The 15,122-nt window shown below is 37.9% G+C and overlaps 1 protein-coding gene across 1 annotated transcript in view; it reads left to right on the plus strand.

Annotated features, from left to right (window-relative positions):
* triqk (triple QxxK/R motif containing) overlaps positions 1 to 15,122 on the plus strand; it is a 43,764-nt gene that overhangs the window by 1,336 nt on the left and 27,306 nt on the right. The window contains exon 2 of the mRNA XM_030148070.1: positions 2,071 to 2,145. Within this exon, the coding sequence (XP_030003930.1) occupies positions 2,085 to 2,145 (61 nt within the window). The 5' untranslated portion in view covers positions 2,071 to 2,084. The remainder of the gene's footprint in view (positions 1 to 2,070; positions 2,146 to 15,122) is intronic.

The following is a 15,122-nucleotide window of genomic DNA, read 5'->3' on the forward strand; positions in this document are numbered from 1 at the left end:
GTGGTTATTATTATTAGCAGTGTTATGATTTTAATTTGATTCAACTTGTTTGGTTATGAGGGAAAATGCACATGTGTATTTTTTTTTCTTTCAAATGAAGTGTACAGAACAAACATACATTGCCATAAAAAATTACACAGTTAATTGTTACTGAATGTAATTTATCACCACATCAGAAAGGCTTTCTCCATTTCTGCATTTAGATCACCTTAAATCCCCCTATAAGCAGACCTTTAAATTGCAGGCTTTTGCAAGTACATAATTGCACAGGCTTATATTGAGATTATGGTTGCAATTATGGTTAATTGTGCAGGCCTTGTGCAGTTAATCAGTGTTAACCATAGGTGTGAGTGAGTGTGAATCTCTGTAATGAACTGGTGACCTGTCCAGGGTGTACTCCGCCTGTGGCCCAATACTTGCTGGCATTGACTCCGATCCTTCTGCAAGGGTAAACAGTTATAGATAATGGGTACGGGATATTTTCCATCATGCAAACAGTCACAGCAAATTGTATTTTATCAGCACCCATGTACCCTTCTTCGCTCAGCCTTTATTTTTATCTTCCAGACATCCCATGTGCCTTTATGTGTTGTAAATACAAACTAAAGTGTAAAACATCTTTTCAGAGGACAATAGCCATTGGTGATAACATAGGGCTCAAAAGTGCTGCTTTCGACAATTTAGGTGCAAGAAGGTTGTGTTTCTGCACAGTACAGATGTAGCCAGAAAATCTCAGAGCCCACTGTGTCGAACTGTAAACATTACATTTGGACAATCTCCCTCTCTCTTCCCTTTTGTCCTCCTCCTCGCCATGTTTAATTTGCTGACTCTGGTTTCCAGCCGCCAGAGAACAATAGCTGTGCATTCATCCTCCGTCTCTGCAGGAACTAACGGTGTTTAAAATGTAGCTGAAAACAGTGTTTTTTAGTGTATGGTAAAAAAAAAAAAAAAAAAAAAAAAATCACATCTCCCAAGGCAGCAGTCTCCCATGAGAAGGTATCAGTCAGCACAGGCAGCACAGCCACGCTCCTTGAACATGCTAATTCAGTCTCTTTCCTCTATTCCCTGGCCGCGCCTCTAGATTCTCACCACTGTTGTTCCCCTTGAATGCACATAGACACTTTTTTTCCCCTTTTTTCATATTTCTGTTCTACCCCATGCACACCTGCTCAGACATTTCTTCCTCCCTCCACACTTAAACATATGCTTCATGAAATCAATTATCATTACTCTAACAGGTCTTGATCGACGTGGGTGTTTGTCAAAGCGTAAGGGTGGGTGCAGATTCATTTTTCTTTCTTGCTTTATTTCTTTCTTCTTATCATGCTCAAATTTTTTGCAGCTCAGAGGGGCTTCAATATCATCAGAAAGCAGCACACCTGTACTCATACTTGCTTTTTCCACTATTTTAAACAAAAGGCTACAATATTGATTGAGGTGTGTGTGTGTGTTGGGGGGGGGGGGGGGCGTCTGGGGGTCTGGAATGTAGAGCAGAGTGCTCACTGGGAAGCAGAAAGCACACACACCCTGATACACACTTTTAGCACATTGTAAAGACAGAAGTATCGTGTCTACATATACTTGCTTGGATACCTGTTTGCATCTATGGGCAGGGTTATTCTCTTAAATGAGCTTGACAGACAGACTTCGAACCCATTCATCCTATTCTTAGCTCTTTCTCTTTATATCTTCCCTGCGAGCCGTCATGGTAATCAAAGAGAGCTCATGGTGTGAAGGGAAATGGTGTTAGACTAAATGAGATGGAGAGGAAGTGTGCATACTGTGAACGTAGCACACGCGGAAGGTTGGTGAGAATTAATTTAATTACGTCTAACAGATGTATATGAAAGATAAACCATCTGCCTGATGGAAACTGACTCCTCTTGTCTTGAATATGATTGTATATTACCTCAAATCCTTTCCGCAGGTTTCATAAGTTATCGCAGGCTACAGTAACAGGAGCACGTTAGTATTTGATGTAATTAAATGATTGAGTGTAAAAGTGCAGATCGGAGCTGCTGCAAAGTTCTCACTCTAAAGGCTGTTTTTTTCCTTTTCATTTCTTGCTAGGTTGATTAAAGACAATGGGCAAGAAAGATGCCAGCGCAACCAAATTACCAGTTGATCAGTATCGGAAACAGATTGGTGAGTGTCCCTCCTCATTGGTTGTTTTGCTTCGATACTGTGTTTCAGAAGTGTTCGTACAATGTGGGTCCCTGTGTTTTATAACATAAAAGCAGCTCTCTGGTCTCTAGCGGCTAGGGATGGACACTGGCTAATCATTTTGTAGACTGTGATTGATAGATTAATGAAAAATTCAATCAGTATATTAACTGTAAATTAAAATCATAAGTTTTGCGAATTAGTTGGTGATGCTCCTCGACAGCTGGGCTAGATCTTCCACTTGTTTTGTAACTGCAATTTTAACAAAACACATAACTCAGTGTTTGATGTGGGTAACACCACAATGCAGCAATCAACTCTGTTCTCTTATGAAAACAGCTGAACGTCATGCTCAATAATTCACAGATGCTGCTGTCGTCGTGACACAGTTCCTAGTGGTATCACATAATACCAAAATACCAGTGGGACTCATCTTAAAACCTATACATATACATACATTAAGCAGGAATTAGCATTAATTACTCAGTTATTTTTCATATTGCTTGAAGTCACTATAATTTGTGTCAGATGTAGAAGTATGAATTCACTTTTTTTCCCCATCTATTTACATAAATCGAAAGGGTTGCGTACGCCTAAGCATTCTACAGATACAGGATGTGAATATCTTGTATTGTTTTGTTACATAAAAAAGGGAAAAATATGAGAAAAAAAGCTAAAATAATATTCTGAAATGTAGATATGCTTCCATGTATGCATATACCACATAACATTATGCCCACTGACAGGAGAAGTGGTTATAATATTGATTATTTAATTACTGGGCTGGATATATTTTGAAGCTGTTTTGACAAGGGCCATATTGTCACGGTGATGACTGGGTCAGAGCATCTCTAGGGTATTCCTGGTCTGCAGTGGTTAGTACAGACCAAATGTGGACTAAGGAAGGACATTCCAGTCTCAGGACCATTGATCATCTGTGGGAGGTGTTGGACAAATAAATCTGATCCATGAGGGTCCATCTCTCTACTTCCAGGACTTCAGGGATCTGCTGCTAACGTCTTGGTCCAGATACCAAAGACCACCTTCAGAGGTCTGGTGGAGTCTAGGCCTCAGGTCATAGCTGTTTTTGTAAAGAGAAAAAAAAACAAAAAAACAAAAAAGCGAACCTACACAGTATTAGATGGGCTAAAAATGTTCTGCTCCAAATAGATGCTGGATTGGTTAAGATCTGGTTGTTGTTCTTTTGATACATTTAGTCAGTTCAAACCACTTTACATTGGAAATGAACAACAAGATCTGGAGATGCTCTGACCCAGTGATTTGACCATTGCAGTCTCTCTTTTGTCAGAGTTGCCCAGATTCCTTCACGAGCCATTTTTTCTTTTTCCAACACATCAGCTTCCAGGTCTACATGTCCACCTGCTGCCTAATATATCCCACCCACTGATACGTCCCATTGGAATGAGATAATCAACATTAATCCCACTTTGTCTGTCAGTGGTCATAATGTTATGGCTGATCAGTTTATATCCACATTTGCTGTCTATACATTCATATGTAAAAGGATCACTCCATGTGAAATCCCCAGAGGTCTTCTGACAGTTTGCTTCATACTTTCAGAAAAAAATGTTTTTAGTCCCAGTAAACATCATACAAAATTTCAGCCTTCTTTCTTCATTAGTTTTTGAGATTCTGGGGCTTTGATAAAGGAATGTGACATTGAAAATGAACAGTTCAGAAAAAAGATGCCACGTACAAGAAGTCATTACTTTATGAGGAATTGCTCTAATGTGCACAATGACTTTACCCATTATAAAACAAGATCCACTGTTACTGTAAAAAATAGCATTAGAGTAATAGTTGTAGTATTATTGTGGTAATTTATCTAAAAGAAATAACATTTTCAGATTTATGCAGTATTTAAATGTAGAAATGATTTTACACTTATGTTTCAAGTGCATATTACTCATGCATGACAAGGTCTAGCATAAAAACAATTACATTACTAGAGAGAGTCAAGCATATCTGCAGTAATTTATGCACAGACATGAAGTTGGTATCTTGTACCAAACTACATTTATTAGTGTAATTTATTGGAATTAATTGTTTCTCTTCTGTACATATCATGAAGATTATTGATGCCCCTCTTACATCAACTGACAGGTGATATAAACACATTTCTTTAATCTGGTGATTTGAGGTGGATTTTCTGAAATGCACGTAGTCACTGACATATAGGTTTAGTTCACACTGTCAGCTTCACTTTTATTGTTCAGATCTGACTTTTGTCTTTCAGTCTATGATGATACCAGACCTGCCATAGCTTAATTATGGGTTTTGGAATGGTGAATGGTGAATTTTGACATTTTGTCTTTTGTCCATTAAGGAAGTTTTCCCTCACCGCTATTGCTAAGTGTTTACTCATGGAGGATTCTGTTGGTGTCTGTGAATTGGCTTAAGTGTCTGGTTTAGACCAGCTCTGAATGTAAAGTGTCATGATATAACCTTTGTTATGATTTGGCTCTATATAAATACATTTTGATTTGATTTTGATTTGATCATGACACTTATGATCATTTGATTTGCAGAGCATAACGAGAAAACTGTTTAATGATTTTGTTTTAAGTACTCTATTTCCTTTGGTAAAAGTGCTACTATGTGTGAAAACACAGCACTACAAGTAAAAGTTGTACATTCCATACTTACATTTAAGGCAGTATTATAAAGTAGTCGTTATCATTAATCTGTCAGTGAGCCTGTTTACATGACCATAAAAGTCAGATAACTGAGAGTAATCGGATAATAGTAATAATCAGATCTAATGCATTTACATCCACTTAAGAATGCAATAATCGATAAACTGTGGTTTATTTTAGTTCATTATCTGACTTTTTTTGGAGTACGTTCATACATAGCCAGGGTTGACTTAAACTTCCTGTTATTATCTTCCTCTCATGTTTGATTACATAACTTCTGTTTTCTATTATTTTAAGTGTGTTTACACATGCGCAGACGTAGAAAAATGAAATTAGTCAAATGAACCTGTATACATGCAAGAAGACATCAGAGTATTAGGGAGAAATCCAGGTGTGTTAATCTGATTTCTCATAATCAGATTACTGCTGTTAACTAATAAAACATATCAGATTATACTGTTTACATGGTTACTTAAATAATCTGACAACTCCAGAAAATGGATAATGATCAGTGTATTGGTGTAAACAGGCTCAGTGTTTGATGTATCTGATTTTGGATTCATATTAGTGCTGCATTCATGTGGGTTTTATATTGAATTAGGGCTGGACGATATTGGAAAAAACTGACATTGCGATTTTTTTCAACCCTGCGATATATATTGCAATATGAAAAACTACTCAGGAGGATATAACAGCTGTGAGGTGCCAGCGTGTTTCAGTATCATCCTTCTTGTAGTCGAAATAATTCTGGATAACTGACGTTGCTTTTCTTTTTGGCACCAAGTCTTTGTTTTCGGTGATTTTCCCTTGTTTGTTGCTCATTTTTCAATGTTGTTACCAGCGATTCGCTCCGTGTGCAGTTGGCGTTGTCTGCTTCGGCAAACTGATTAAGAACGATTGTGACTGGTGGATCACTGCGTGCAGTGTGTGTCAGGTACCCAGGATGAAATTACTTGAGAACACATCGGGTTCATTTCCCTCCTACATTGCAGGACCTGCGATGTGACTATTGCGCACGTGTACATTGCAATGACGATGCTCAAACGATATATTGTGCAGCTCTATGCTGAATTACTTTGTTGTGTTTGTATTTGAGTCTCTCCAGTGCAGACTAGACTGATGAATCCTCATCTGACTGCCGAGGTCACATACAATCTGTTCTCGTATGGACCCAGATCATGAAGAAGCAGATCTGTGTCACATATGAACAAAAGGATCAGATTTAGGACACTTTTGTCTCCAGTGTGAATTTGTTTTGTATGCATAGACAAGGAAAAAAACAAACAAACTCTGAATTAACTTAAACCAGACCCACACCCAGCGGAAATAAGATGAACAAGCACCATCCGTGGTTTCAATACTGATAAACAGCGCCTGCCACAATTAAAAGAAGAAAAACACTGCCACTTTGATATCATGTCAAAAGTTGTCTTGTCAAAGTTTAATACCACTCTAATCCTGCGGTATTTTGTTTTCCCATCTTCCCCCTTACATCACAAAGGCTTAACTAAGGCAATATGGTTGGTATCAATCATAAGTTTGGCCCCCTTAAGCATGCCAGCTGTGGTTGCTTGATGATCACAGCTCATATCATGTCTCTTTGTTTTTGTTTTTCTCTTGAGGAGGAAAACCAAAAGGTCTCCAGTGGCAAATGTTTGATTCCTATGAGGAGCCCATGGCTGAGGTGAACACAAAAGGAGGCTCTGTTTTCTAAAAGTTCTTGCATCAAATTCAAGGCGTAACATATCATTCATCCTGAGACATTAAAAAGGGACTATTTTCTGATCCGAATAGTGTCAGATTCTACCCAGTCTGTGTGAACCAAATGATCAGTGTGAACCTCTGCAAAAGCTGAAATATGTGAAATGAAGCTGAGAATTAGTTTCATCACAGCGGAAAAGAATGACAAACTCCAAAACATGAGACCAATTAAACCCGTAAAGACCCAAACAGCCACTGGCAACCAAAATCATCTACTGATCTAAAGTGTTTAATAACTTCTGATCCACTCAACCAGTGTTTTTCAACCTTGGGGTTGGGACCCCACTTGGGGTCGCCTGGAATTCAAATGGGGTCGAGTAATTGATAAAAATAAAAACTTAATAATAAAAAAAATATGTTGAGTTGAGAGAGACAATCCCAATACATGAAAGACATGACAAGCTCTGAAGCAGAAACTGAAGCACTGTGGTTCTGTTTATCTTTCAAATGTTCATTGTGGTCAGTTTCAGATGCTGCAGCTCTTCCATAATTCATAGTTTGAGGTATTGTTTTTTTCAGTATTAATTGTCAGCCTTGTAAATACAAGCTGGACTGACTGTACATATCCTGACCAAGGAAAATAAATTCTCACTGTGTGCAGTAATCTACACCTGGTTTTTCTGCCTCCGTCCATAATAATATACATTATATAGACTAAATGTCATCTAAAATTAACGTTTATTTGCAACACAGTATAGCAAACTATTACATGATCAAAAACAAATTAATTTTAGCAAAAAAAAAAAAAAAAAATTCTGTTTTGAATGTCTGGGGTCACCAGAAATTTGTGATGTTAAAATGGGGTCACGAGCCAAAAAAGGCTGGGAACCACTGCACTAAACCTATCAGTCCTTGTAAATTGTAAACTGCAGTTTGTCGTCTTTTCATGGTCATCAGATATGACTCATTTGGATGTTCATGGGCTCCATAGTTACTGTGGAAACACTGTCATCTTCTACAACATCGACTGACCCTTAAAACCCATGGAGTTTGATAAATGATAGTGGATGGAGACACTTTTTTAAATATTCTTTTATTGATATCTTTGCTGAAAAGTCACTTTTCCTCCTTTTAAACTGAACTTTTATGAACATATACATGATCAGTAAATTAAATATAGGAAAATACCTGATTTTCACTGAAAAAAGGCAAAATACAGAGGATAATTTTATAATAAATGGTGATAAATCACTTACTAAAAGTTAAAGAGAGAGAGATAAAGTAATTTGGGAGCTGCCACAAAAGTAGCACTGGGTCTTTATGTGTTAAAGTTGAAAAGTTTATGCGTACTGTTAAGTACAAAAACTACACAGCCTGGCCAAAACAAAGACCTCACATGGATTTAACTTTGCAATAGCCTAGTTCAGATCCTTCCATTGGATAATTACTGCAGTGATGACTATGTTTCAAATACAACAAGTTCTTTAACCCTGATGCAGTGAGTAGCTTCTCATTCCTTAAACAACCATGTCAGAAGATATATTCTGTGGTTGTGGAAAAGATGTCACTGTTCGAGAAAGGTTAATGTATTGGTCTGCATCAAGCAATGCAAACAACTAAGGAGATTTCTAGAACTACTAAAATTAAGTCAAAAACTCTACTACACATTATTTAAATCAGAAAAAAAACTGTTGACCCATGATCCTCAAGGAAGAAATAAGGTCTTAGGCTGTGGTGAATTTAATTCATGAAGAAAAAAAAAATCATCATTAACTAATGCCTGTGTTTAATAGTGAAACTAAGAGCATTTGCACCTGGACAGTGTGAAGAGAACTTGGTGTTGCCTTTAGAAAACCACTTATCTGTGAAGCTAATTGGGAAAAGGGCTTTGAATTGCTAGAGAGCATAAAGATTGGACTGTGTTTCAATGGAAGAAGGTTATGTGGTCTGATGAGTTCGGATTGACCCTGTTCCTGAGTGATGGGTGCATCAAATAATTGGATGAATTGATTACCCATCATGCCTAGTGCCTAGAGTAGAAGCCTGTGGGGGCAGGGTGATGATCTGAGGTTACTTCAGTTGGTCTGGCCAAAACTTAATGCGACTATGGATGGAAATGAATGTTGTGACATTTATAGTGACACTGAATAAGCATTTCGTGGCATGATAGTGATGATGATAAATGATACCACAAAGACTGTGTTTTATAAACAAAGATTTATTTTTTTGTTTGTGGTCTGGGCAGTATATAAATATATGACAGTGATTTCCCTGGCACAAAAAGGAGGATGTATAACAGCAAAAACAAAACAAACAGAAAACATGTAAAACATGTATTGACATCGACCATAGGTAAAATTGTCATTTTAAATACCGGTATTACCCCTGAATTTATGTATTTATGTACTATAACATGTGTTCTGGGATTTAGTTACTGTTGAATATACACTGTAATGTCATATAAATGTCATTCAGCTGTAATGTCAGAGAGCAACAGGCTGGTGCTTCTGCCCTCACTGCCATCTTGATTTCACACTGTGACTACATATGTTTTGCATCAATTGGCGTCTTTTTATGCTTAAATAGTAGTTGTACATATCTTTCTGGGTCACAGTGAAAGCAATTGAGAACCTCTCTGTCTTGTGTTCTCTGTGAGACTATAAGGGTCTCTTAAGCACAGACAGTTCAGGTCAAATTGGGACAGAAGAATGGGATTATTTAGCTTTGCAGACCAAACCATAACTGTCTGTCATCGTGTAAAATGCAGCAGATTCAACAAATGAGAGGCAGACATCACATAACAAGCTCATCCCCACTGTCATGACATCCACCAGAGCATTTTCTGTTCTTTTTTCTTTCCCCATTCACTGTTTTTTCTCCTCTGTACATCTCATCAATTCAAAAATATGTAACACAGGTGTCAGGGGCATTTTCCACCACCACCCTTCTCCAAAACCTTCAATTTTTACCATTTCGTCTTCCTTTTGAATGGGATGGCTATCAGGCAATTTCAGTGAACCGCTGTTTAACAGAAAAGGTGGAAAACAGAGAGGGGGGGGGGACATCAGGGAGGAAAATGAAGCCTTCAAAGATAGCAAGGGGCTGTTCCTTCTGAGAGCTGCACCGGTCCATACGTGGTAATTTGAAATAGTAATAGGGTGGCTTTTCATGGCACATCAGCAGTACTCCAGGCTGGTTGTTGAGCTGTACCATCATCTCTGCTGGAGTGCTTTTGTCATGTCAGATGGCCATCAAGGGGCCACTGTTGACTCTTTTTAAATACCATTATTAAGCCTGTTATAATTGACCGTGCCGAGCTGCCCACTGGAAAAGGTAAGGCTATAGTGTGCCTACATAAAAGTGTAAGTGGTCACTTTGTTCACGCATTGAACACTGCCTCCTGAACAAACCAGGGAAAATTGACACTCAAGCATCCAAAATGTCAGGGGTTCAGATGTGGTTCATTCACATTGTGTGGAAGATACCAGCAGGAAAACCACATGTATCTCATTCAAGTAAGGGCCAAAATACGGTCTTTTTCGCCGTTGCTGTGATGTTCTATTAGTGTTTTCACATGGATCCCAAAAAAAATTTAAAACTACATGCTGTGATGACAGGGCCCCCACATCCCTTGCACATGAGGGTGGGCACCAGTAGAGGGTTTTTTTTTCACCCACTTCCATATATTCAAGTTCTATCTGGATGTTAATCGCAGGGTTTAAACACTCCGTGTCCACTATGTGGTGCCGGAGAACACCTCCCACTTATACATCATCAGGTTGTGTATCGCGTGTAAATGTCACATCAGTCAGATGACGTTGGTGCTATAAGGTAGACTTCCTGTTGTAAATAGATACAAATACCAAGGACTAGACGTTAATATTGTTACGTCATGACTGGAATCTTATCAAGCATGAGAATTTGATGCAAATAGATAACAGATAAGGCAATAACAACTTTCTGTTTCCTATTGAAACCTCGTATTTCACCGTAACACCCCAGTCACAGTGTACAGCATTTTAACAACTCCTAATCATTTGAAGAAGGATGAATTTTTTTGTAGTATGAGGGCTTGGAATTAAAAAAAAAATCTGTTAAAAAAAAAAACTATATATTAACACCAAAATAGCAGATTTCTTGACAGATTTAGGGTTTGGTTTGACTTTGAAGTGTTTTTTTTTTTTTTTTTTGTCTGGATCAAACTTGTGCTTCCCAAGTTTGGGAGACAAAGACAAGACAAACTTTTTATAGAGTTACTTAGCTGTGTTCATTTTTGAACACTTTTAAATGTTAAAATTTCCACATTTCTCATGTATGTGCTAATTTTGATGTGTTTTCAACCATGTCTGGCCTCCAAAAATACTTTACTTCATGGAGAATAGTAATCTTGACAGATCTAATGGGATATACATTAAATATATATAACAAGGATGAGCAATATGGGAAAAAAATATGCACACCATATCTTTCCAGAACATTTCCATATCAATATTGAACATTATATGTAATTGTAAATTGTTGCGTTTTGGAAGTGTACCCTCATAATGTCTGGATGCTGAAGTAGTAGAGTTCAGCTTTTCCCAAATTTAGAGTCGAGACCCAAAATGGGTCATGGACCTGTTTTTATTGGGTCACCAGTTGGCAGGGTAAAATACTATATATTGCAATGCTATGACATATTCATTAATTGTCCTAATTAAAATAGAAAAAGAATGTTCTGTTTTTGCTACACTGGGAGGAGGAAGGAAATGGAAAGGAGACTTATTGTGTTACCAAATATGTACATATTTGTTTAGGAGCATTCCACTCATACATTTGATTTCAGCTGTGGTAAACTCATGTACCTAAATGTACGTACTTCATACATATTTAACTTAATGGTTTGTTGGGTTTATTAGTAGCATAGAATTGAAGTCGTAGACCTGAGAAAATGACAGATTTCACTGTGGGCTTCATTATGTGTCTAGAATATTACAGTTAAGAAACAGTGTATCCAGAGTGGAGTAACAAATGTTTTTAAACACAAGAATCCACATTTCCATTTTAATACAACGTTTTATGCCATTTTTTCAGCATAGATTTGTTCATTGTACTTGTTTTCTGGATTGTACTTTTATGCAACATTCCATCTGTCAACACCCATGTGTTATGGAGGTATGGAGGTTTCAGAGTTTACGAGGTGTACTGAATGCATCCTTGTTCCTGAATGTCTTAAACTGTGAGAGCAGCTCATGTGCCAATCAGCAGTCCCAGATTTACCTGCCTATTGGAAAATTGGCCTTTGCATCAATTCACCATGTGATAGGCTGTTATCTGTATTATGACAGAATTTGTAACATTTATTATACTGCATAAATTTTACTACAGTCCCTTTTGAGATTTAGTTTTAATGCTCAGGCCTAATTTTAAAGGCATTTTTTAAAACCTAAAACTGGCTACTGTTGAGTCCTAATCCTGCTTCTTGGCTCTCTCTGCCACCTGAGGTTTTTCCTCCTTCCTCCTGCTTTGACATGATGCAAAGGACAAGGCATAAATATCTCCCATGTGTCTGGCATCAACCCTCCAGTTCCACTATCCTGCTTTCTGGCAGATGCCAGCGATCCGCACCATGTGGTCGCTGACTGTTCGGTCACTATGCCAAATAGACACAGAAGCAAAACAAAGCATGGAGAAGTCTCTGACACGCTGTCAGGGTGTTGCCTGAATTGTCCCAGGGCTCCTAGAAAGTACTGGACAGTGGACTGTCTGTCCAAATCACCCACTGTGCATGTGGTGCATCTGCAGAAGGGCCAAAGAGTCGGACCAGCACACATTCACATGCTGACCTGTCGCCATTTTGCCTCCACGACAGGTAAACACATTATTAACCCAACAGAGACAAATAGCATTAATACAGCAAATATTTCCTTTTAAATAGTTCAAATTAAATAGTTCATTTCATTATATGTTTTTCTTCTGAGCTATGAAGTGTGAGGCTAAGATGTTTGGGTATCTTTTAGGAGATCATCTTCTCATTAAATCTGTGTAGGACTGGTTAGGTGATGCAGCCTGGGGAGCATGTTATTTTTCTTTGGATTCTCTTTCTACACTAATTTGACAAACCAAAACTTCTGCACACGAATCAAGAACTCAGTAACTTAGGAGACAGCGGCTGCTATAGTTGGTGCTTGCTCTGTATTTGTAAAATGAGATCATAAGAACGTTCTTTTACCATTTAAAACAATTATTTACATTTTACTAAATGATCTAAGACTGAAATGCAATGAATGCTCATATTAACTTATGGAAAATGGTGCAGCATGTAGTTGACCTTTTCTCAAACAGAAACCAAGTGATGGTACTGTCACAGATTGCTACCTGTGTGTCAAACCCATCAGAATATTAACACTGTGTGAAAACATGTTTGACTGTCGGTGCAGTACAATTCCTGTACAGGATTTCATAGTTTGGAATAAAACAGGATGATCCAGAGTTATGACTTCATGAACCTAAATATTGTATTAATACAGTGGTTCTTAACCTTTTTTGAACAAAGCCCAGTAACAGCATCATGAGCCTACTGCTGCTCCCCTATTCCCAAAAAAATGTGGGACGGGGGGTGGGTGTAATTTTAAAAGTAACGCAGCAGACCTGTATGTGGAGGTCACCTGACCCCATCATTGACCACCTGCCCCCCCCTAAAACAAATTTGTGCAGGTAATTGCCTCTACTACATGATGGACCTCAATCCGCCAGCAGGGGTGGTAAGTGCCTCTGTTAGTCTACACATTGGAGTTTACACAGGGTCTTTACGGGGGGGGTCGAGTGATGTATAATGTTGTGATGTACAACAGTAGTCACTAATGTAGTCATTTGCGCCTGAGCGCTCCCCGCTCAGCTTTCTCGTTCCAAATGGTCCCTGACAATGTCGCTCCCTGATGTGCTCGGGCCCCCCGGGGAGAGTGTCCCCCCAGTTGAGAGCCACTGTATTAATAAATATTATTATGCATTGTTGACATTTTACATTTATTTTTTTGAAATACAATTAAATTAAACAATCAAGAAAAAATCAAGTGAAAACACTGAAAATCTTAATCCCTAAATTGATTAATAGGTGTTTGATTCAATTCAATTCCATTTTATTTATAGAGCCCAATATCACAACAAAGTTGCCTCACAGGGCTTTTCAGAAATTTTTGAATTGATAAACAAAAAAACCCACAATGAAAATAAACCAGCAGTCAAGTAATCAGTTAGTAAACACTCAGTGATGCAAATGGATCAATGTCCCAGGCATCCCCCGTCCTTAGACCCTCCTTCTCTGCATGGGAAAAACTCCAAAAAACCTAGTGGGAAAAAGAGAAACCTCGGAAAGAACCACAGTGAAGGAGAGATCCACTCCCATGGACAGACAGGCTGTAGATGGTTAGATGTGTCCATGTTGCCACTGAATTATTTCACTTCTTATGTCACTTTAACTTCATTAGAATGACCACGACATCTGAGGAAGACCTTTGGGGATTTTTTTTAAATTATAATTTGGCAACATGCATTCACATGGATTTTAGGGTAAACTGAATGAATTTTTGTGACCAAATGTCAGAGGTCAAGGTCATTGTGTCCTGACAAAACACACAGACCTCAAGTGTCAAACATGAGGTCTGTTAGCCAAAACCGGCCCACCAGTTGGACCAATCTGGCCCGTGGGATGAATTTGTGAAATGCAAAAATTACACTGAGTGAACCCGACCAGTAAAATACTATCTTAATCACCTATAAATAATGACAACTCCAAAATTACATCAATATGTTTACATTTACAAACTATCCTTTCACAAAATATGAAAACCTTGAAATATCGTAAGAGAAGTAAGTGCAATTTTAACAATTTTCTGCCTGTTACTAAATGTTTTGTGTATTTGTAGATCCACTGTGATCTGGAAGTTATAATTTACATGTGTAAATGATAAGATGAGGCATAATATTGTTAAAATTGCACTCATTTTTCTTTAAACATTTCAGGTTGTTCATGTTGTTCACATTTTCAAGGAAACTTTGTAGATGTAAACATTTTCATAATGTAATTTTACTTTTTTAACTTATTATTTTACTGGTTCAGTCCACTTCAGGTCATATTGGGTTGAATGTGGCCCTTAACTAAAATGAGTTTGACACCTCCAGCACAGACCATAACTATTACTAATGGAGACAACTGCATGAAGACATTATGATACAAGGAGGCAGGATTTACATGGTTGAGTCTCAATTATTTCTATTCAAGGGTGTTGTCTTTTTATACATGCGTGTATAGTTAAGACTTTTTATTGAGTAAAATATCTGATTTTCTCTCATCAAAAACAACTGTGGAATCATTAATTTGACAGTGAAGTTGATGGTCATTTAACTGCAGCAATGATATGTTTACCGCAAACACAGGAGCCCATAAAAACCTTGACAAAACGTTTTGCGGTAAGTTTAAACAGCGATGCAGAGATGCAGGCTTTTCTTTTAACTACAGATGCTTTTGATTCATACGTGCTGCAGTAGCCTACTCTTAGGTGTCTGTCCCTGTTTCAGCTTCACTTTGTGTGACACACAAATCACACACCTTTTTCTCCTCCC

Source organism: Sphaeramia orbicularis, chromosome 11 (assembly GCF_902148855.1).
Source record: "Sphaeramia orbicularis chromosome 11, fSphaOr1.1, whole genome shotgun sequence".
In the NCBI taxonomy this organism is placed as follows: domain Eukaryota; kingdom Metazoa; phylum Chordata; class Actinopteri; order Kurtiformes; family Apogonidae; genus Sphaeramia; species Sphaeramia orbicularis.